Below are 22955 nucleotides of genomic sequence, written 5' to 3' on the forward strand. Positions count from 1 at the left end.
ATCGGATAATTACCCGCCGGGTCCTAAGTAGCTAATGGGTCCAACTTTAGGATCCGGAACCGGATCCTAATATATCCGGTCCGGATCCGGATAATGGGTACCCATTGACAGCCCTAGTCACAGTACCCAAAATTAATCGTGGGCCTGAGAATGAGAATATTGATTTTTTGGGTCTCCCCCTAATTTCCCCATGAGAAAATTATTAATGGACTTTGGTATAAACAGGCCACACTCCACGGCCCAAAGCCCATACAACGAAACATTCTAAAACCCTCCCTTCATCTTCTTCTTTCCAGTCCTCTCTCTTCTCTTCTTTACACAGAACCGCCCTCAATCAATAACCGCCATGGCTGAAGGTACTGCCTTTTCTTGGGGTTTTTGTTGATAACACTCTTCTAATCAATGGGTTATGTTTTATTTCAACTTTTCTTATCTGATTTCTTAGAATTTCTAGTTACTCTTTGTGTTTACTAATTTTAGGGGTTTTTTTTTTTGTTTTTGTTTCTAGAATTAGAAATGGAGGTAGAAGATTATTCGCTGAAAAAGGAGAAGAAGAAGAAGAGGAAGAGAAAACAACCCATTGATTTGAAAATAGAGATGGTGAAAGAAAATCAAGAGAAGATTGCTCCATTAGTAGGTTATTTTCCAACTGGTTATGACCCACATAAGAAGGCTCAAGATGATGTTAAGGTTTACAGACATGTTAGACGTTCTCGTTTAGAGCTTGTTGTTAAACCTAAAGGATCTAAGGTTAATTTTGTTGGTACTAATTATTCCGGTGAAGCTGAAGCTCCTATTTCCTGTCAGTATGCTCTTGGTGTTTTTGATAAGGAGACGCAAACGCTGAAAATCGTCAAAATTGAATCCAACAAGGTAACCAAATCATCTTCTACTTTCATATTGAAGCACATTTTTGGTTGAATTCTCTTAAAACTTTGAATCATTTGTTTCTTTAATTGGTATGTCATTTCGAGATGAGAAGCCTTTGTCTATGGTGTAATTGTAGATTCACAAGTAACATAGTTGGAACAAATTTTAGAACAAGACTGCTGAGAAAACAAGTTGCTTAGGAGGAAACTGTTGCATTGTAAATTGTAGAATGTGAATGAAAACTATCAAGCCTTTTAAAACTTCCCGCACAGCTTTTTAGAATTGTTGATTAGACGCCAAGATAGCTAACCTAGGATGGTAACTTTAATATTCTTAAACATGGAAGTCCCATTCTCTATTGTCTTTGTTTTCCTATAGTCGCATTGAATCTTTTTAAGCTTAACAGTAGTCGTTTGTGGTAGATTAAAACAATCATTTGATACAGTGACATCGAGTTTAATATTGAGGCAACTTAAGTAGCTCTTATTGATTAGGAAATCAATTTACTTTTCCTGCCTCAAAAGTTGCCCACTTTCCCTGCAATTTATCAATCACTGACTTGAAACCAGAAGACTTACTTTTTGCTTAGAAACCAGGGGGTTCTCAACTATTTTTTCATGCAGTCTTATTTGCTTCGTATATATGGGCATGGGTGAGCTATCTGCCATAGAGAATTTCTGTTGTGTGGGTAGTATTTTCTTTCTTTCTGTAGATCTGGTCTTAGTACTCATATAGGTGGATTTATTTAACAATTTTGCATGTGTAACAAATAGCACTTGGCCCCGCATAGACCTAACGGTTGTTGCACTCTGTAGTTCCCAAATGGTAGGAAAATAATTCTCTCGGGACACTTTGGTGTAATTCCTCATTTGACCTGGTAACCTAAACTGGTGTTTCATCTTAAACACTTGGTCCTGCTACAATCTTATGAAACTAGGCATAGCGTTATTTACGTCTGCACTGCAATTCCATGTCTTTGATTGCAAATGCCTATCTGCAACTTTTAGTTAGTGGCAGCTGCATTTGTTCCAGCTTGTAATCCGGCTAAAAGTCCATCTGAGTACTAAAAAGTTGTTTTCAGTTAAGCTTAGATCAACCCAAGTATTCATTTGCTTCAGTTAGCTCTCCTGACATGTGTTCTCCCATACCCTTTTGTTCCACTCTAAGTACTTTCTGTTTGGTCGTATACAGCCAACTAATTTGGTCCTATCATTCATTGTTAATTTTTATTCTGTTTGTTCTTTTCATCTTTTCTTTTTGGATTTATGTGGTTCTAGCCATCAAGGTTAAAAACACTCTTTCTGAACCATTTCTTCGAAAGCTTCCGTTTTCCTGTCTGAATACTTCCTTCAAAGGCATTCGACCTTGAATACGCTGTTGTGCCAACTACAATAGACCGTTCTCTACTCCTATCATCACTAACACACTGGTTTGTGCTTTTCACATACTTAGAATAAAGAGGTGAGGTTAATACCTAAGTTGGCCCAAAAATCATCTGGTTCTACACCAAATCGCTCTTAATTTTGGTTGGATTTGTTTTTGGTGGTCAGAATGAGTATTTCGCCAAACTTAAGCTTAAATTTTTGGTCGACTTGACTTTGTATAAAAGTAGAAGAATTAGATGATTGATTTGCAAGAACTGGAGAAAGGGTTGATTGAGAATCAGAAACTGAAGAGAAATGAGTTGTTGGAGATACAGAAATTGTTGGTCTTAATGAAACATTTTCAGGGAAATTAACTTTAGCTCTATTACCTCAAAATCTAAGAGCAGCTTCATCATATGCTCTAGCAGCTGATTCAGCTTTATCAAATGTACCTAACCATACTCTAGCTGCTTTATGTGGATCTCTTATTTCAGCTGCCCATTTCCCCCTGTGGCCTTTGTCTTACTCCTCTGTATCTTCTTCTTCTCTCAACTGTTACTTCTTCTGGATTGTTTTGTTGCTGATCTTCTACTCTTGGTGTACTTGATGATGTTGTTGTTGTCCGATTACTAATAGTTATAATGTTCGTTGTTGTAGTATTTCTTGGACCATCTGGTGATCCTATACATAGTACAAATCATTCAATTAATAATCACTGTTTGTTGTTGTTGTACAAAATTTTGAGATATGCAAATAATTTAGATAAAATAATACACTAATCACTTTTTTTGAGCTGGAGGTTTGCAAAATGAAGGCAATTTGGGACTATTCTAACAGATACGCGATCAAATAAATGTGATTCAAAATGAATGATTTGAAGTACCTGATTTAGTGCCGGCGGATCATTCTTCTGGTGAAGATTTGAAGTCGCCCATGAAACCACCTCTAAAATTTCATCTTATTAACCCACCATCACCACCGCCAATGTTGCCGCATCTATGACCACCACTGCTATTGATATTAATCTGATGGTGATCATCTTCTCTTTCTCTTTTTTGTCCACCATGATGAGTTGGAGTAGTATTAGTATTACCACCCCAAGAAGTATTAGAAGAATATGAAAAAGAAGATGGTGATGAAACACTAACAGTATTTAGTATTGTTATTATGTGATGTAGAACTTATAAGATGAGCACTTAAATCAGATGTTGGTGAACCATAATTATTAAGCCAATGATGATGACCAACAGTTGTTCCTGAAACTACTTGTGTTAAAGCTGATACCATAGCTGACATCTCTCTTGTATTACTATAACTCTCAGAAAACATCCTCATACCCGCCGACTGCGTCCCGTTATCTTGCTGATTTTCTTGTTGATCTTGCTCTTGTTTCTGTTCCTGCTGCTGCTGCTGTTGTTGTCTTTGTTGATTTGATCCTACTCTTCTTATTCTAGCTTGGTCATTTGTTCCACCACCAGCTTGTTGTTGCATGTTTGTGTTATAACCAACATACTTACTGCTAGTACTACTAGGTTTCCTTGATGAATTCGCCACTGTTAACATATGTTCTCTTTGTGTTAGTTCTCTCGTTTATCTTTCTTGGTCGAGATATGAGTTGTCTGTCGAAATTATAAAACTTGGAAAACAATCGAACTCTTATTTATACTATAAATATCCCATTTAAAAACGCGCTGTGCCGCCAGCAAAACAGTTTGTTACACAAGGACATACACATTACCTTTGTGGCCTTTGGCTGGCTTATGCTTATCTCAATATTCTTTTTTTTTCTTTCATTTTTTTTTTTGTAATTTAAATCCTTATGAAATGAGATAATTTTGAAGAAAACCCAGAGTTTATAATTTATTTTCAGTACTCTCCTTTGACATAGATTTTTATTTTATTGACTAAATTGATGTCATCACGTATGTGTAAACTGTTCCGGATAGTCAAGAGCTGACAAAATTATTTTATTTTATTTTGGATAAAGAATTTTGTGTAATAAAATTCAAAGATTTCTGTTTATAGGCAAAATTTAAGACTTATTTTGGTCAAGTAATTGCCATTTACTTGACCAAAATAAGTCTTAAATTTTGTATGATTTATAAAGTGGGATACCAGTTTTTTGGGGGCTGATACCATTTGGACGATCCAACGGCCCGGATCTGTTAAAATTACTTGGTTTTCAATTTGGACGATTTAACCAAATTAGGCTTACATTTGACATGCTTATTCATCGAATACCTCAATCCAAGGCAGTTAGTGTATTGAGGCAGTTTCATACTGTTTGGTTGCATTTGTGTATAATTGTGCTGGTAATTTGGGATTTACTGGTAGCCTTGCGGTAATGCTATGTTGTTGCTACTTGGTGTATGTTATTACACCTCTTCAGTGGGGCAGTCCTCTAAATGTACTGTCTATGATTCTAGAGATTTGCTTAGCGATGATTTTTTTATCTTTTAATATTGTAAACATGAAAATGTTTTCGTGCTCTTTTAAATGGTCATTTTGTTTTTAAGTGTTTAGTTTTGGACTCCACTTCTGAAATATAAGGTGGCTTCCATGTTTCTCTGGCCCTGTGTTATCATCTTATTTTATTTTCCCAAATATCGTCTTAGATGGGTAAACTAGTTTTTGTATTATGTAACAACGTTTAGTCACATATATGACTAGTTTAACAGTGAGTGCATACATATATATTTGTAAGTGTATGGAAACTGCACAAATTGTTATATTCGCTGTGCTCTTGAAAATTTTCTCCAGAATAAAATGGTGTTGGGTTTTGTGTGAATGTAGATTTTTAGACTGGAACCAAAGTTCGCAGGCAAAGATAAAGTACCTGAGGAGACAAAGGTAGAAGCATTAACCGCACAAGAAAGGGCAGAGAGATTGAATGATCTTACCATGGCCCTCGGAACAAAGAAGGCTAAAAAGCAGGTATGCACTTATGTTCCTTAGATATCCTGATCGACAATTAGTCAGTGAGTTCATGGAACCAAAAATTTGGTCACTGCTTCAAGGTGTTTTAATCTATTGACAACCCGTATATATTTCTTAGTCTGTCGATTATAATTGTTTCTCGAGTTTTCTATTCCTGAATGATAAAAAGACCATTCTTTTAACCGTTGCAGGTCAGAGAGAAGGCTAACCTGAACAGAAAGGAAGACGAAGAGACCCAAAAACAGATGGGAGAAAAGATTAAGAAGCTTAAGGTCCTGGCTAATGCCACGGCAGGTGACGATTCAGAACCTGCTCGTAACATCCCGTACCATGATACTACAGCTGAAACACCAGAAAGAGCTTATCCTATTGAGAAAATTATTTCTAAAGGGGAAAATGAAATCCTCCAAAAAGCTCTACACTATCTGTTCTACACGGAAAAAGTAGCACTTGAAGCTTTCCCAATTTTTGTCCGCAATCGGATACAGAAAATGAAGGAAATCGAGGTAAGAGTTCACTTACAAATGTAGTATTGGTTGCTGTGTTCTGAATATATTATGGTACAAGGGAAGATCTACTATCGCGCTGCAATTATTATAATTAAGACAATAACTAGGCTTTTCTGAAAGTAAAAGAGAGTTGGAATAGAATATTCACAGTAGAACTTCTGAGAGCAACGGCTATCTATTTTGACATGATAATAAGTTTCAATCTTTTGTCATTTGTAGGATGAAAAGGCTATGTATTTTGACATGACAATAAGTTTCAATCTCTTGTCATTTGTAGGATGAAACGGAGAGACAGACTCTTGGTGTCATATTGTCGTATATGACGCACCTCATCAAGTTTAAGGATAAACATTCAGTAGACCATCAAGCATCTGCAAAAGACCACCGAATTCCAGAGATGTTACTCCAAAGCTTCAAAAGCAAGTTCAAAGATGCAGATGATGGTGGAAAGAAGAAACGCGAAATGTCTGGTCCAAAGAATGATCTCCTGATAAGCCACGTGTTAGTACTCAGTCTCATGGTGGACGATTTCAACTCTAACCCAACTGATATCGCCCAGGACTTGAGGATGACGACGCTAAAACTGAGACCACATTACTTGAACTTGGGTGTCAAGATGGTTGGTGGAAATGGGAAAGGAAAGATCGCACAAGCTACACTTCCTGTTCCTCTTAACTTCCCCCCAATGGAGCAACGCAGAAGGAAAAAGGGTCGTAAATATTAAGAGACAAAAACTAAATCCTCGGTTTCTCTTGTTTGCTGCTGTGTGTTAGCGCAGAACATGTTTTTTTGTTACAGATAATGGACCATCATATTGTTCTGTCTTTCGCCGAAACTGGATAGATATATCTAGCTGAATTCAGATTATTATTATTGTCCTTTTAATCCATTGATTCTTCTTGTTTACTGCTTAGCATCATTTTCTTCATTTCATAGTTCAGAACTCAATTCACGACAAACAATTCGTCTGACCGATTTAATGAATTTCATGCTAGACATTTTATCTGTATCTGACAACAAGGGATGTGAATCATGTGATCTCAAAAATGGAATGAGTAAGAAAGTTATCATCATTAACAATATATTTGTTTTAAAGCCGTCCAGGGTGATGATGACTAAGTCAAACACTCTTGACTTTGACTAAGTAAGGTCTAGTTTGGGAATACCTAGAGAATGTGAGGGCTTACCTATAAAACAAGTCCAGAAAGAATAATAAGAATCCCCTCCTCTCTATAAAAAAAGAGAGAGACCTAATTTCACTCCAAAAATATTCTCTCTTCTTCTTCTGAGACTGTAAACATTTGTTCTCGAGCTCCATCTTCATCGTCTTCGTCTACAACAATGGCTCCAGAACCAGAGGATGAAATCATGAACGAGAAGAACCCACCTCCTTTGGATGAAGACGATATTGCCCTTCTAAAGACCTATGTGAGTTGATTTTTTAGGGAAAAAAAGAACTCGATCTAGGGTTCATTTTTTGGAATTTTCCAGTGATTTTTTTGTTAATCTTTTCTGGGTTTGACTGTTTTGAGATAATTGTGTACTGATCTTTGAGTTTGATTAGTAAGTTGAAGTTGATTTTAAGATTTTAGGGTTTAATTTCGGGGGTTAATTGGTTGAATGTGATTTGTAGGGATTGGGTCCATACTCAAATAGTATTAAAAAGACTGAGAAGGAGATTAAAGAGATGGCCAAGAAGGTCAATGATTTATGTGGTAAGTTCTTCCTTCTGTACTGTTTTAACCTAATTATTCATAAATTAGTTGGAATAGTTTGTTGTTTGTTATGCTGTAAAACCTGTTTGGGAGTGTAATTGATGAAGTTATGTAATGAATTACAGGGATTAAGGAGTCTGACACTGGATTAGCTGCCCCGAGTCAGTGGGATCTTGTTTCTGATAAGCAAATGATGCAGGAAGAGCAGCCTCTTCAGGTATGTGTCATTGAAATCATGTGTATGTTCAAGTTTTTAGTAAACTGAATTAGTGAACTAAAAGTAGTTGATATGGATGGTATGAAAAGCAAAAATTTGTGTTTGGCTTAATTGTGTGTTTTGGGTTATAGGTTGCTAGATGTACAAAGATTATTAACGCAAACACTGAAGATGCCAAGTATGTCATTAATGTCAAGCAGATTGCAAAGGTATGCTTTTATGTGTTATCTATTGTTGTTTTTGATTTTGGTTAATGCGTGGAACTTGTTAATCATTTACTGGGTGTAAATCTTGTTTGTAGTTTGTTGTTGGCTTGGGGGACAAAGTCTCACCTACTGACATTGAAGAAGGAATGCGTGTTGGGTAAGTTTCTGTTGCAGTTTTTTATGGATCATTTTTGTGGATGCTAGTAATGAATATTCTTTAGGAATCAGTAAATATAAGCATGTTCGTAATTATGAATCAGTAGTTGTCTAGTCAGTTTTCTCTTTTAGATATTGTGTATGAACATTTGAAGTCGGTTTTCGCTTTCTTTACTGAATACGACATCTGCTTCTACCTATTGCTGCAGTGTTGACAGAAATAAATATCAGATTCAGATCCCCCTACCCCCAAAGATTGATCCAAGTGTTACTCTGATGACTGTTGAAGAAAAGCCCGATGTAACCTATGCTGATGTTGGTGGATGTAAAGAGCAAATTGAGAAGATGCGAGAGGTATCTTCATGACTGTCTGTTTCTTTCCACTTTCAAGTGCTTCTGATCTCTTGGTCCTAGCAAAGCAATGTACTGATGAAGCAGACTTGTAGTTTTAGTGAATGTTGGGGACAAATTTATGCTTGTAGAAAATGAGGTGTTTCATTTTGTTTGTAAATTTTTCTTCAGGTTGTTGAACTGCCCATGCTTCATCCCGAGAAATTCGTCAAGCTTGGAATTGATCCTCCCAAGGGTGTTCTCTGCTATGGACCACCTGGTACTGGCAAAACACTACTAGCTAGAGCTGTAGCCAACAGAACTGATGCATGTTTCATCAGAGTTATTGGAAGTGAGCTTGTCCAGAAATACGTTGGTGAGGGAGCTCGTATGGTTCGAGAGCTTTTCCAGGTATTATGCGTGACTCTCTATGTTATCTCTTTCCTTCTGTATTTATATGTAAATTTCTCTGCTATTGCTCTTGTTACCTTTATTGACCAAGTATATCTACTTCCATTTCTTGTAGATGGCCCGTTCAAAGAAGGCTTGCATTGTGTTTTTTGATGAAGTTGATGCAATTGGTGGTGCTCGTTTTGATGACGGTGTTGGTGGGGATAATGAGGTGCAACGTACTATGCTTGAGATTGTCAATCAGCTTGATGGATTTGATGCACGTGGAAACATTAAAGTGCTCATGGCGACCAACAGGTCGGTACACTTTTGCAACTGCTACTTCAGCAATTTTCTCTTTTGAGCTGATATGATAGAAACAAATTACCTGTTGATCTTTTCTTGTTTTTCCATGAATCTGTTCTGTCCAGTCACCATTGATGACGTTTTTATTTATAACCGAATGATCCTTCAGATTGTTGGTTCCAACATAGAATCCTGTATATGGAATTGCTAAGAGTAGTTTCCACAGTATTTGGCTTGGATGAAAAATAATTTTTCGTCTGTTTTTGATCTCATTGCAACATGCCACTCGCCAACTGTCCATTTTACTTGGTGGATGGTATATTGAGACTGGATCTTGGTCTAATTGTTACTGCCATTGTTCTGTTTTTCAGGCCTGACACTTTGGACCCAGCTCTATTACGTCCTGGACGGTTAGACCGTAAAGTTGAATTTGGGTTACCTGACTTGGAAAGCAGGACCCAGATATTCAAAATTCATACTAGGACGATGAACTGTGAACGTGACATTAGGTTCGAGCTCTTAGCTCGCCTTTGCCCAAATTCCACTGGTAAGGGTTCCTGAGATATTCTTTATGTATTTGCTTTGCTACAGGTTCACATTTCACTATATCATTGCTTGCTACGGTTTTTGTAGATCTCTAATTTTTCTTTTGGATATAGTTGTGTTGACTAGTTTTATGACTCGATATTCTGTAATTTGTTTATTTGTGGAGTACTTATGTATGTATTCATTTGCATTTTTAGGAGCTGATATCCGAAGTGTGTGTACCGAAGCTGGAATGTACGCAATTCGTGCACGTAGGAAAACCGTGACAGAGAAGGACTTCCTTGATGCTGTCAACAAGGTCATCAAGGGTTACCAAAAGTTCAGTGCAACTCCCAAGTACATGGTGTACAACTAAGGAATTAGGATGGCTATCGACAATGATGATACATGGTTTACAGCTGTATAACTCAGATGGCTATTGACAATGACGATACCTGGTTACAACTGTGGCATTTAGTCAGATGAATTTCTTTGTTACAGTCAGAACCCCCTCTAGATTCTCCAAACTGTACCTTCGTTTCGTATGTGGTTGCTTCTTTTCGAGTTTTCAGTATTTATGTATCTCACATTTCGGAGCAACTATAGGGTTAAGACGGAACTTCAAAGATGCGTTATGTTACGCTCTCCTCTCTTCTTTTGCTTCATGTCTCCTGAACTTACTTGTCTCAAGATGCAAAGGAGCTGAAGCTTTAGTTTTTTTCTTTAATACTGGGCTCGTCTGAACACCAAGAAATGAAGCTACTTTATAGACTTGCAATGTACTTGTTTCAGCATCAATTTACATTGTGTGGTCATTCTTCATGTTTTAACATTTGTTCTCTCTTTATACAAAGAAGCAACTGCATCAAGCTTAAGATTGGGTAAAAAGAGCCATAGGTGTCGATGACTCGATGTTGCAGGTTGCTGCTTGCTAATTCTAATCAAACAAGCACAATCCTTGTAGGCTTGTTTTGTTTCTGATATCTCATATTGAAAAGAGTAATGATACACACAACGAAAATATCCCGTGATGTGCACCGAGAGGGATCTGACGGCCTAAATGTCACTCTCTCTGCATTGGGATAGGGGACACGGTACAATCCCAGTACACTTTTTACTTTTCGTTGTGTATCAATCATTTTCGTATTGAGAATGCATCAGGGATGTGTAACTTTTATTTCATGGCTGTTACAAACAAGAACCAGAGTTAGAAAAGAGAAGAACCTTGGTTTTCCGCTTTGTCGAAGAAAGGAAAACAAATGATACAACACAATATATAACATTTTCAATATCTCCAGTAGATGAACACTCCCCCTTCCCCTTTGTATAAATTAAAAAAATGAAAATGAGTATCAACAAAAAATTCAAAGCCTATAAAAAAAGAAGATTGCAAAAGGCAATTCTCTAATACATGTCATCCTGCACAACATCTGGGTCTTCTGATCGTCGATCTTCTCCGAGATTTCTTTTGCTCATGTTAGCTCTTTGCACTAGTCGTACTAGTGCCTGTACAACCTCTGACATTGGTGGTCGGAACTCTGGCTCAGACTGCACGATTAAATTGGAAACTAGCATTAGAAATCCATTCATTAAGCTACAGTAGAACTGCAAATTAGGCACCACTGTAGATAGGCTTGTTACCTGGACACAGAGAGCAACCACGTCAGCGAATCGTGAGAGGGATTTAGGAGGGTAGTGTCCTTTCAGTGACGAGTCGACCATTTTATCTAATGCATCAATGTCATGGAGCTGAGGTGTTGCCCACCGAACCAAAGATTGTTCGGATCTTGATCTTGAGCTGTTCAGGAACATCCATTATAAAAATAATGGTAAGAACATGATCAGCTAGTGACAGAAACCTTGAATGGTAGTAACAAAACTGCAGGGCTGTTAGTGTTGGATAAATTTACCTGTCAAAGGGTTTACGACCAGTGAGAAGCTCCAACATGACGACTCCAAAACTGTAAACGTCACTCTTTAAGGTATATTGGCCAGACATAGCAACTTCAGGTGCACTATATCCAGAACCTGTGTTTATGTCTAATCCCTGCAAAAGTTCCCGAGTAAATGGTAATAAGCTGCATGCCACAATTATTCCTAATGACCTTTTTTTATTCTATTTTTAAACCTTTTTTCATTCTGTTTTGACCAGGCAAAAAGAAATAGGTAGACCTTGATCAAATGGCAAACAGAGTGCATTTTGTTCCCTTTTCCCGATATTGTGTTATATTGCAGGTCAAGGAATCTGACAGGGTACTACAGATTATAACTGACTATCATCTAACAGTCGGGCCATACACTTCTTGGTGGTTGACTTGGCAAGCAGTAAGAATGGGAGGTGATGGGGAAACCATGTAAGAAATGAAGTCATACAATTGCGAAGGAACTTTTTTTACCTGATGATCTGCATTTTGGACAAAGCTTGCCATTCCGCAATCTGAGAGGTGAGGGGTGAGTTCCGAATCCAGCAGGATGTTGCCGGACTTGAAATTCTTATGAACAATGGATGGTGAGCAAACCTCATGCAAATACCTGTCGAGGAACTACTTATCAGTACTGGTATGCCAATGAGTATTCATGAATAATTACAGCTTCGAGTGAGAAAGTAAGCAAGTGTCAAAAGAAATGACCAATAACAAAAAAAAAAAGTGGTAGGTTCACAGAGAATTATTTTCATGCGCTAATGGAAAGACGATCGACAAACCATGACGATTACTTACTCTAGTGCTCGTGCAGTTCCTAGAGCAATTGTGACGCGGGAACTCCATGTCAATGGTTTAGAATATTCATCTGAGAGGTGCAAGAAATCATGAAGTGACCCATTCTTGTAAAAATCGTAGATTAAAAGGTGTTGTCCATGCTCAGAACAGTATCCCACAAGCTCGGTCACATTTGGATGATGCAACCGAGAGATGCTTGATACAATCTCCAAGAAATCTCCTGATGATTGGTTTGGCAGAGCAGATGAATCTATTTTCTTCACAGCAAGAACCTACATAATACCACACAAGAAACTATAACGTGAGACCACTGGTTGCACAGCACCAACATATTATGCTGGAAAACTATCTCAAGTCATATTCTTTTGGCGTGACTAAGAAGAAACTAGAAACGGCAAGAAGACCGGGATACCATCTTCTGACAAAAAAAAATTTGAAACATGGCTCAGCAAGGAGAAAGGAATACCTTCCCGTCATCAAATTGAGCTTGATAAACACGTCCAATAGAACCCTCTCCGATGAGGTTATCTACACTGAAGCTAGCTGTAGCCATCTGCAGATCCGCTATGGAGTAAACTGTGGCACTAATGGGAGCGGCATTCGCTTTCTTTACCACAACAGGTTTTGTTGAATAGTCTTCTTCATCAAATGATTTGAGTCGTTCAATAGGTGGAGGTCGAAGGTTCACTGCTGCAGAAGTAGTTTCAAATGTCTTTTTGGCAGGTTCTGAGGGGGCCTGCATAGACTTCATTTCTGCAAATAGTATTGAGTTACTGTCGTGACAAAGAAATGAATCCCTGCGAAATTGAGAGTGCATTCTTATCCACTAATTACAAATTAGCATAACTCATTGGAGACCGATGTTGCTAACGGTATATGGTTTATGAGCAAACTATAAGTTTACATACATGATATATTGAAGATGGAATGTAAGTTACCTTTAACTTCATTTGAAGCGAGAGGAGTGAAGTGATGATCTTCTTCGTGCTTTTCAATATCTGTAGATGACTTTTTGGATTTCTTCTTCTTTATCAAAATGAATGCCACTGCTAACCCAACAACCAAAAGTGCTACAATTATTCCAGCTATACCTCCAGCTCCAAGGCCTGATTTCTTCCCATCTCCGTTAGAATCAGATTTGTCCTTGCCATTGTCATCAGATTTCGGTTTTGGCTTGGCGCGTCGAGGTGGCCCAGGTGGTGCTGGCGGTGCAGGCCCTGAGAACCATTGATTACCACCGGTCCTGCAAATTATAGCCATAAGCATAAGAACCAAACCAATATCACGCCTCACTGCAATATGGTGTTCGGGAACGCTTACTTGAGGCTCTTTATGCCTTTTAACTGGGCAGGAACCCAACCAATAAATTGGTTATTCTCCACATTCCTAAAAAGCATAGCAAACAGGATTTTAATCAAACATGATATCTTTAATAAATAGTGAAAGAAGCGAAAAGGTTTATCGCATGATATTAGTATGAATCACTCACAGATTTTCCAGGGGAAGATTTGCAAGGACATCAAGTGTACCCGTGAATTGGTTATTTTGCAGATATCTGCGTGACAATCAATAATCAAACGAAAGAAGGGAGTGAGTGAGATTACAGATTACATATTAATCTGGGAGTAGATGATTACAGGTTACTAATTTACTTACATGTTCTTCACACTTGGCAGTGCGCTAAGACTCTGAGAAAGGTTGCTATTTAGGGCATTAAAAGAGACATCCCTGAATTACATGAAAGAGGTAGTTAATGGAATGCATAAGCTTAAAAGAGCAATCTTCTGAAGGCGGAAATATGACGTTACTCCAAATACACATTACGGTTATTCGTAAGAACTAAAAGAGAGCAATTCAAGGGATCTATCTTACAATGTGATAAGTTCAGGAAGGTTGTTGAATAAGTCGCCCAATTGGTTTTGCAGTTGATTATGACTGAGGTCTCTACACAGAGAAACAAGCACATCGTTCAGATAAGAGGCCATTAGAGTAGAGTATAGCACCAGCACTTGGTGAACAAAATGAAACCAAAGAAAGGGAAAAACTCACAGGTATTTAAGAGATGCCATTAGAGAAATGGAATAGGGAATAGCTCCATTGAAAGTATTTTTGGCAAGATTTCTGCATAGAAGAGTGCAGATTGTTAAGCATCCCTAAGCTTCGTAAAAAGATAGACATCACCGTTGACATTCAAACGGAAAGTATGAACTCACAGTCTTTCAAGGTTTGGAGGAAGACTGTATGGTATACTGCCTCCAAGATTATTGTTGCTCAAATCCCTGCAGGCATTTGCAAAAACATCATCAACACACAAACAAATAAAAATCTTCACGAAACAATAGAAATCACAGAGACAGTGCTTACAGTTCCTTCAATGAACTCAAATCTTGCAAATTGTATCCCACATTTCCATTCAGTTGAAGACCTGATAATTTTCTGATTGGAAATAAAACAACACAAACATAAATTCAGTACACCAACAATAGTAATTCCATAAATAGAAATAGAGAAGGTTGGGATCGGATTAGTCTTCTTACAGTGCTGTAACGGATGTGCCGGTGCAGGTAACACCTTTCCAATTGATCCCAATTCCACAAGGGTCTCCACCATTTGCAATCCATCCTGTTAGCTGTTGTGGTGAGTTCAAGCTGGTGTACATAACCCCAAGAGCAGCAGCTGCAAGACCAAAAACATGCAAAGAGGGATGGATCCTGATTAGTTGAAAAGTCATTGGGCAACCGACACTCCTGAAAATCATCATCATTGGTGACTCCAATCTCATTCCAAAATCTATTCATTCAAAATTTGCAACATAGAAGAATCCAATGAACCTAATATCTACTGAATTCAAAATCTAGGGTATTAGAAATTTAGCAAGAAACATCAGTTGGTAATGTGTTATAGAAGTCATAGAAAGTCAGCAGGCAGTGAATCTAAGATACATCCATGGAAGACCTTAAGAAGGAAGGTAATGAAAATGAAACCTTTTTTTTCTTTTTTCTTAAAATGACTCATTTAGATTCTTAAAAGTGAAATCTAAGCAAAACCCCCAAATCTTAAAAATACTGAACTGCAACAATAAAGATGACACCTTTTTGAAGATTGTCATAGTTCAAAAAAAAGAAAAAATAGAAATCATAAATTTGTTCAGATTATAGATAGATCTCCCGGAAAATTAAAAACCCGTGTTTTTTTTTGTTTACAAGGGAATCAAATAGCAAACCCATTTGACCAAATCTCAAAGAAATTTCAAGATATGACTACTTCATCATTATCAGTCTGAGAAGAAGTAACCAATTGAAGAAGAATAGATTTGAATAAGTTGTAATTACCATCCTTTTGATCTGTATCCCCATTGATGAGCAGAAGATTAGATTGAAAAATGCAGGAGAAGGCGACACAGAAGAGCAGCAGCACCTCCATCTTGAGGTTGAGCATCTCTTCTTAACTTGTCTTTCTATTTCTCTCTCTGGTTTCCTCTTGTCTCAGTAATACAAAAGAACAGACTAATTGATGATGATGATGAAGATGATTTCACTCATATAAGTAGAAGAAGAAGAAGAAGTAGTAGTAGTCTTTAAAAGCTGTTGTTGTTCACTGTTGGTACTCCATTTCCATCATCTCTCCTTCCAAAGTCATAGTCTGAGTGCAGCTGGACCGTGTAACCCCTCCCTCAAAAGCTGGCACAAAAGGCGAGATTTTATAATCTGTCTTAACAAGAAATGAAGAAAAAATCCAAGTTCACCAAAACCACACACTACTGACACTTTTGCTGTTTGTTGCTCAAAAATCCAAAATTAAAAAAAAACAACCTTTTTTTATTTCTGTTCACTAATTACATAGAGACTTACTGGTAAGATGAAATCTGCGGTTGTTTTTTGTCTCCAAATCTAAACATCTTCTTTTTTGTGATTTTGTTACTTGCTTTAATCTTAATTTTGATTTTAATACTGTATCTCCAGTAAAGTAATTAATTAGGAATCACTTTCAGTAGTGTTACTGTCAATGAATAATACTCACTTGAATTCAACTCTAACAACAAGTTTACATACATATCTTTCTTTCAAGCCACTCACATTAACTCCCCCACCACCTACAAAATCATCTACCACCGTATCAGCATCGGTGGTAATGTGTGTAGACCCAGACCAGACATTTTGGCATGGTGGTACGGTTGGTTATTCACGGGAGCCATGACTCATGATGACATAATCCTTTTTTCTTTTTCTTTTTCTTTTTTTTTTTTTTTTTTTTTTGGTTGGAGTTCAATTAGTCCTTCCTTTGTTGAATATATTTAGAATCCTATTATTGGGGATGTAGGGGAGATGGCTGTTCGAGGGCTTAATGGGTCATGAAATAGTAGTTCTTATAACCCCTTATCCTTCATTTTGCATAATACCCAATATACTCTTGATTGGATTACTGATAATTATGATGATTAATAAACTAATCACGATTAGCAAATGAATTATATTAATTTAGTGATTAATTTCTTGAGAATAAAAAAAAAAATCTTATCTTTGTTTTGATCTAGAAGAAGAAGAAGGATGATTTTGATCAACTTTTTTGAGAACTTTGAAGAAAAACTGATGAAACATATCCTGAAACTAGTTTATAAAACCTTGTAATTAACCCCCATTTGAAACTTTGATTCATTCAAATCCGTTTGAATCGGAAAAAATCCGAGTTTGTTTACAGGTTACGACTGGGAAAATGTTGTCGTCCCAGCCGTAATAGGTATTTACGATTCGAAATTTAAGGATTTCAGGCCGTAATATACATTCACGGCTAGGTTAGTAAGAACTTCTGGTCGTAATTCATACTCACTACTGGGTTAGTATGAACTCCAGGCCGAATAGTTAACCAGAGTCTTATGTGTATCAATTACGGTTGAACACCCAACCGTAAATGTTATAAACGGCTGGGATACTCAGCCGTTTGTAGGCCTAAACTCTCTCAGAACTTCCCAGCTGTTTTCAATGCGTCCCAGCCGCAAGTTCATCTGTGATACTTTTGTTCAGATTTTCGGCCAGGAAACATTAAAAAACCAGACCGTAACTCATTTACGGCTGGGACGCATTAAAAACGGCTGGGAAGTTCTGGGAAGGTTCGGATTTACGGCCTGGAAACATAGAACTACCAAGCCGTAACCACCATATACGGCCGGGAAAATTTGAAATTCCAAGCCGTAAATCCCTAATTTCGTCTAGAAGCTTATATGTTTCCTGACCATAACGCTCCAACTGCATTGATTTAATGCGTTGCGTTTTTTGATGAACGGTTGGTTTTTGAAAAAAACTATCGGTTGGGTCATTTTTTGCTATATAATGACCATTTTCCAATCAAAATTTTCACACAAAACACACTCCCTCTTTATCTCTCTCTCACAATTGTAGCAAAAAAAGGAAGAAACATGGTGACTCGCTACACCACTGAAAAAGATGTTGCAATCGTCAGAGCGTAGCTTACGGTATCAAAGCATTTCGAAGATGCACTTATTTTCATAAATGAAACCTCAGAGGCTTTTTGGAACCATGTGCGAATTGTTTTTGTGGCGTTATACGGAAATCGTAATGGAAGATCGATGAAACTCATTAAGAAAAGATTCGAGCAGATCTTTCAACAATTAGAAGCCTTCAAAGACGAAATGGAAGCCGTAAAGGAAAACAATCTCAATATGCCACGTGCACAAAGAGTAAGTTTTTCAATAACTGGCCCATCAAATTTTTTTTATGTAAAACCGATTTAAAAGAAATTGTTTTGTTTTTTCAGTGGGAGATGGCCGAAGCTGAATATGAGGATGTCCACGGAAAGAAGTTTGAATTTCAGGCTTGCTATCATGTCTTGGAAGAAAGTATCCACGGTGACTTCTTCCACTATTATTAAGACCCATGTTTGCAATGTAATGAAAACATATTTTATGAAATATGTATTCCTTTTCGTTTCACTGAAAAATGTATGGTTTTTCACTTCCTTGGTTCCCAAAAATGACACAATTATATAAGACCAAAGAAACATTCATTCAGACAATTACGGTTGGGAAACTCAGCCGTTTGTCAACTGACGGCTGGGAAAACTTTCCAACCCAACCGACATAAGCCATAACGACTGGGAAAACTTTCCAACCCAACCGTGATAATTCAGAGCAGCTGGAAAAACGTTCCAACCCAACCAACATATACCATAACGGCTGGGAAAACTATCCAACACGACCGACATAGAACTTCGCTGGGAAACTAAAAGAACGGCTGGGAACCTCGGGGTTACGGTTGGGAATTCCCAGCCGATTTTGAATAATTTTCTTGTTTTCTATAGATACAGAAGAATTAACAGCTAGAAAAGTCCAAACTGTGAAAGCTATTTTACGGTTGGGAGTTCTTTGAGTCCCAACCGTATCTACAAGTTTACGGCTAGGTCGACGTAGCCGTAATTCTCCCAGAACCAGTTTTCCTAAATCCTAAATTCTCACTACACCATTTTAAGGGATTCGTAACCCAGTTTTGCAACGGCACTAGGGCGGTTGCGAAATTTTAGTTGCTATTTGCAACTACTACTTTTTCGCAACGGAGGACTGACGTTGCGAATATTGCAACCTCACAAGCAAGGTTGCGAATCGCAACTGCGCTGGGTTCAAGCGTGTGAACCATGTGCATGGTCGGGAAAACTAGCACTTATAAACACGCCCCAGTCAAACTGCGGTCAAGTCTTCTTCTTTTTTTCCACCCTTAATCCCAATCTAGGGTATATCCTGCCCTTAATCGATTTCCATATTCATTTTTCCCCGCCAAACCACAGAGACTCAGTCTCTCTTCTCTCTCCATCTTCATCTCCATCTCTATCTTGATCTGCTCAGCTGAACTCTATATTTCATTCTCAATATTTAAACTCTATCATCGTGTAGAGCTCTATCATCAGGTATAATTTTTGACATATTTTTTTAGGGTTTATGGATTTCGATATCTAGGGTTTCAGTTGTGATTTTTAGGATTCAGAGACTTTGATTTCTAGGATTTAGAGATTTTGAGTTAAGTTTATCGAATCCTAGGGTTTCATTTAAGTTTTTCGGTTTTAGGGTATGATCTTTGATTTCAGTTTTTAGATTTCACTTGTGAATCTGATTCTTTAGATTTCAATTTTTCTATTTCTTTTTTTCTTTCCATTTTATGGTTTGTTGTTTATCTGAATCAAATACCCTCTTCTTTTTTTCCATGTTAGGTTTTGTCATGATTGAAGAACTGAAGTTCAGTTCATTAAAGTTTGAAGAAGAACTGGTCAGAGTTGGTTTAGGAAGAACTAAGAAGGTATATCCAACTATGAAACTGTTTTGATTATTTTGATTCCTTTTATATTTTCTTTCTGGTTTATGGTTTGTTGTTTATCTGAATCTAATGCCCTTTTTTTTCCATGTTAGGGTTTGTCAAGATTGAAGAGCTGAAGTTCAGTTCATTAGAGTTTGAAGAAGAACTGGTTTAGGAAAACTTAGAAGGTATATCCAACTATGAAATTGTTTTGATTATTTTGGTTCCTTTTATATTGTTTAGCTGAAATTTGATGATAATAGCATCTCAGTGATCATGATAAAAATGGTTCTAGTGGTATACTTAAAGACATTTATATAGAAATTTGTATAAGTTGTATGGTCCGAACTTAAGAACTTTTATAAGTTTGTATATTTTCTGAACTTGGAGATTTTTATAAGTTTGTATGGACTGAACTTTATAATTTTTTTATGTATGATTTTTATTTTGATAGAATCTCAGTGAGCATGATAAAAATGGTCCTAGTGGTGAATTTCAAAAGCTACTTGTATCTCATTCTCTCTTTGTTGAGAGGATGTTTCTGTCGTTAACCTAAGGGCTTCGGCAACCCTACCGCTGGGACTCAGTTGAAGCTACATGTTAGAATTGAAGGGGATATATCAAATTCATGATATACACTTGAATTCTAACATGTAGCTTTAATTGCATAGAAAGTATATGTTTTATGGTTTGGATAGCCAATTAGCTTTATTGTTTGGTTGTATTCATTTGTTGTTAGAAATGTACACACGAGTTATAATTGAAGTAGATATATCAATTTCGTGGAATGTATTTCGTATAGTTTTAAATGATAGTATTTTCTTCATTAATCTGATGTTGTGTGCATATCAAATTCATATGTACATGTTAGAACTGTAGTAAATATCATATCAAAAAATGCTGCTGATTTTGTATTGATGTAGTGTACGTATACTGTCTGAATTTTAACATAGATACTGTCTTTAGGGTATGTCATCTATGGTTGATAAGGGATGCTAAGCACTTTTGTACATGTGCTAAGCATGCTAGTATATAAATTCTTATGCAGTTGTGCACAAGAAAGACCCTCAGGCAGATTTTTATGCAGTTGTGCATAAGGAAGACTCTCAGACAGTTGTGGTTAAAAAACTTTGAATCATAATGTATATATGTGAACCGGCAGTATCAATATAATCAATTTTTCTTTATGGATGTGTGTGGTTTGGGTTCTGTTGTATTTTGTTGTGCAGGTGACTGCAGTGCAGGTTAATTGAAGCGGTAGTAGCCACCCGGGGGAATATCAATCCCTGGTAAGTACACTTTCTTTGCTTAATTATGCTTATCATATTGATTTCAAACTTATGGATGTTAATCTTTATTATGTAATCACTTTTGAGGTACTATGTTGTTCGTGCTGTTGCTACGGACTATGTTGTTGGTGACCTTACTCCGGTAAGTCTTTGTTGTGATCTTCGTTACATTATCATTTGCATTTTATTCATTAATCCATTGGGTCTGGTGGGTCTTCATAACAGCTGTCTTAACTTATATGGTCTTTTTTGTTCTATTTGTGCAGTTCACACTTTTGTCAGACCTGGAACCATGTATCAAATATCTTAAAGGTAAGCTCTTGACTAAAAATGTGCATTGAATTTGTAATGAGCATTGATTGTTAATTAGTAAAGATAGATCCAGGGCATTGACTGTGTTACATTTTAACTTTTTGCCCAATATTGTGAATGTGTGAGTTACTTTGATAGCAAATTACTTGGACTTTTTCAGTGGATTGTGAACTCTCTACGGTTGAGAAGACTCATTCATGGAAGCTTCGCTATGGTTATGATCGTGTGAATGATGATAAAGATGTTTCCAACATCGAGGCCAAGATGACTGATGGTATGTCATCTTGAATATACCAGTTCTTAGTTTCGTTTTTAGTATCAAGACTCAAGATTTTTGTGAATGTTTTGTACTAAATAGAACAAGAACAGTTTTAGGGGATAGTTTTGTGTATTATAATTAAAAGATGCTAGTGCAGACCTAAACAGATATCAAAGATGCTAGTGCATACCTAAACAGTTATCACAGAATCCAGCATAATTTAGCTAGGATTTGGTTGACTTCGGCTGGATTACAAGATGATCCCCAAATTCTGGTGCAGATTCAATGTGTTTACCGAACACCAATTATATGCGCAAGCTTTTGATGTATCATTGTTTTAACTTAGGTCATTGGAAGGAGGATTAGAGACAATGGAAACTTGTACGATTACCCTTATTCATTATTTCCACAGATTTTGCCTGCTTGTACTTATACATCATATTATTTCTTTATTAGTTTTTGACTCAATCTTTATAAGCATGCTGATTATCCGATTGGAAGATTTTGTGATGCTTTGTTCGCAGGTTGATTGAATGATGTTGTATGCTATGAGATCAAAAATTAAGGTTGGAGAACAAAGCAGCAGCAGCCATTAGGTCCCTTGGCAGCTGCAAGATTTGTAAGTTTATGTAGTATCTCCTTATAATGATTTAAGTTAGAAGAACTTAGGAATTTCGTAACTTTCCATGAACTGAACTTAGGAACCAAGTATGTTTCTAATGTTTACACTAGTTTGTTGTGATACTTGGAATACATTTGTATCAAATACTCATACTTTTTGTTAACATCATTGAAGAATCCATTTTTCATAATGTGATACAGTTTTGTATGTTGAATGAATGAATGACATGGTTTGTATATCTGTGGAAATGATGAGTATGCGGAACTGGGTAGCTGCAGGGGGAAATGTGGGGTGAAATGGATTTTGACCAGGTCAATGAAGACTTGACCTTTTTTTTTAGGTTGCAAAATATTAGCAACGTCTCTAATCTGTTGCTAAATTAGAACATGAACCAATAAATTAGAACCAGAACCTATAACATTTAGTTCCGGGTAGGGGTATTCCTGTAATTAGAAACAGCTTAGCAACGGCGGACCTCGGTTGCGAATGAACAACGCCGCAACGGCGAATCTCCGTTGTTGACCCAGAGTCGCAACAGAGCTCATGCTGTTGCGAAAAAATGCAACACCGTGTTTTGCAAGATCTGTCGTTGCGACCCCGGTCAGCAACGTCCAGAGGCCGTTGCTAATCGCTAAAAAATGGTGTAGTGTCTTCAATCTTACCTGTTAAACCAATTTAAAGGCAAAATAAATGGTGGGTGTTTGAATTCTTAGCATTCTAGAGGATTTAATTGTGTTTGGACAAATTCATTCTCCTAATCTTCAATCTGTGGATCAACACCTTCATAAACAATAGAATCATAACAAGTCTGTGATAATCCAAATCGTCCTGATCTTGCCATATTGAGAATAAATATTAATAAACATTTTTGAAAACCGATGAAGATTTGATTTAAAAAAAATCAAGATTTTGTTTGATTTTGAGAAGAAG

The 22955-nt window shown here is 37.0% G+C and overlaps 3 protein-coding genes across 4 annotated transcripts; 2 read left to right on the forward strand and 1 right to left on the reverse strand.

The window, feature by feature from the left end:
- The first annotated feature begins 270 nt into the window (after positions 1–270).
- Positions 271–6586, forward strand: LOC113326945. Its single transcript, XM_026574601.1, has 5 exons — positions 271–356; positions 509–873; positions 5028–5168; positions 5363–5677; positions 5958–6586. The coding sequence occupies exons 1-5, from the start codon at positions 347–349 to the stop codon at positions 6402–6404; spliced, it is 1278 nt and encodes a 425-aa protein (XP_026430386.1). The 5' UTR covers positions 271–346; the 3' UTR covers positions 6405–6586.
- A 327-nt stretch (positions 6587–6913) lies between these two features.
- Positions 6914–10355, forward strand: LOC113326944 (26S proteasome regulatory subunit 7A-like). The gene is made up of 10 exons (XM_026574599.1): positions 6914–7108; positions 7314–7395; positions 7521–7612; positions 7744–7821; positions 7914–7975; positions 8184–8328; positions 8497–8715; positions 8831–9012; positions 9372–9547; positions 9744–10355. The coding sequence occupies exons 1-10, from the start codon at positions 7022–7024 to the stop codon at positions 9899–9901; spliced, it is 1281 nt and encodes a 426-aa protein (XP_026430384.1). The 5' UTR covers positions 6914–7021; the 3' UTR covers positions 9902–10355.
- Positions 10356–10685: 330 nt separating this feature from the next.
- Positions 10686–16216, reverse strand: LOC113326589 (protein STRUBBELIG-RECEPTOR FAMILY 6-like). Of its 2 annotated transcripts, XM_026574287.1 has the most exons (17): positions 16097–16216; positions 15578–15925; positions 14783–14921; positions 14610–14681; positions 14459–14524; positions 14295–14366; positions 14118–14189; positions 13902–13973; positions 13735–13800; positions 13566–13631; positions 13184–13488; positions 12712–12998; positions 12246–12517; positions 11922–12057; positions 11436–11572; positions 11167–11323; positions 10686–11073 (listed from the first exon to the last, which is right to left on the reverse strand). In XM_026574287.1, the coding sequence occupies exons 2-17, from the start codon at positions 15681–15683 to the stop codon at positions 10930–10932; spliced, it is 2169 nt and encodes a 722-aa protein (XP_026430072.1). In that variant the 5' UTR covers positions 15684–15925; positions 16097–16216; the 3' UTR covers positions 10686–10929. The 2 variants fall into 2 exon arrangements, with proteins under 2 accessions (XP_026430072.1, XP_026430071.1); XM_026574286.1 differs by lacking the exon at positions 16097–16216 and having other exon boundaries at positions 15578–15991.
- Between the last annotated feature and the right edge of the window lie 6739 nt (positions 16217–22955).

This window comes from Papaver somniferum, unplaced genomic scaffold (genome assembly GCF_003573695.1).
Source record: "Papaver somniferum cultivar HN1 unplaced genomic scaffold, ASM357369v1 unplaced-scaffold_10, whole genome shotgun sequence".
In the NCBI taxonomy this organism is placed as follows: Eukaryota; Viridiplantae; Streptophyta; class Magnoliopsida; order Ranunculales; family Papaveraceae; genus Papaver; species Papaver somniferum.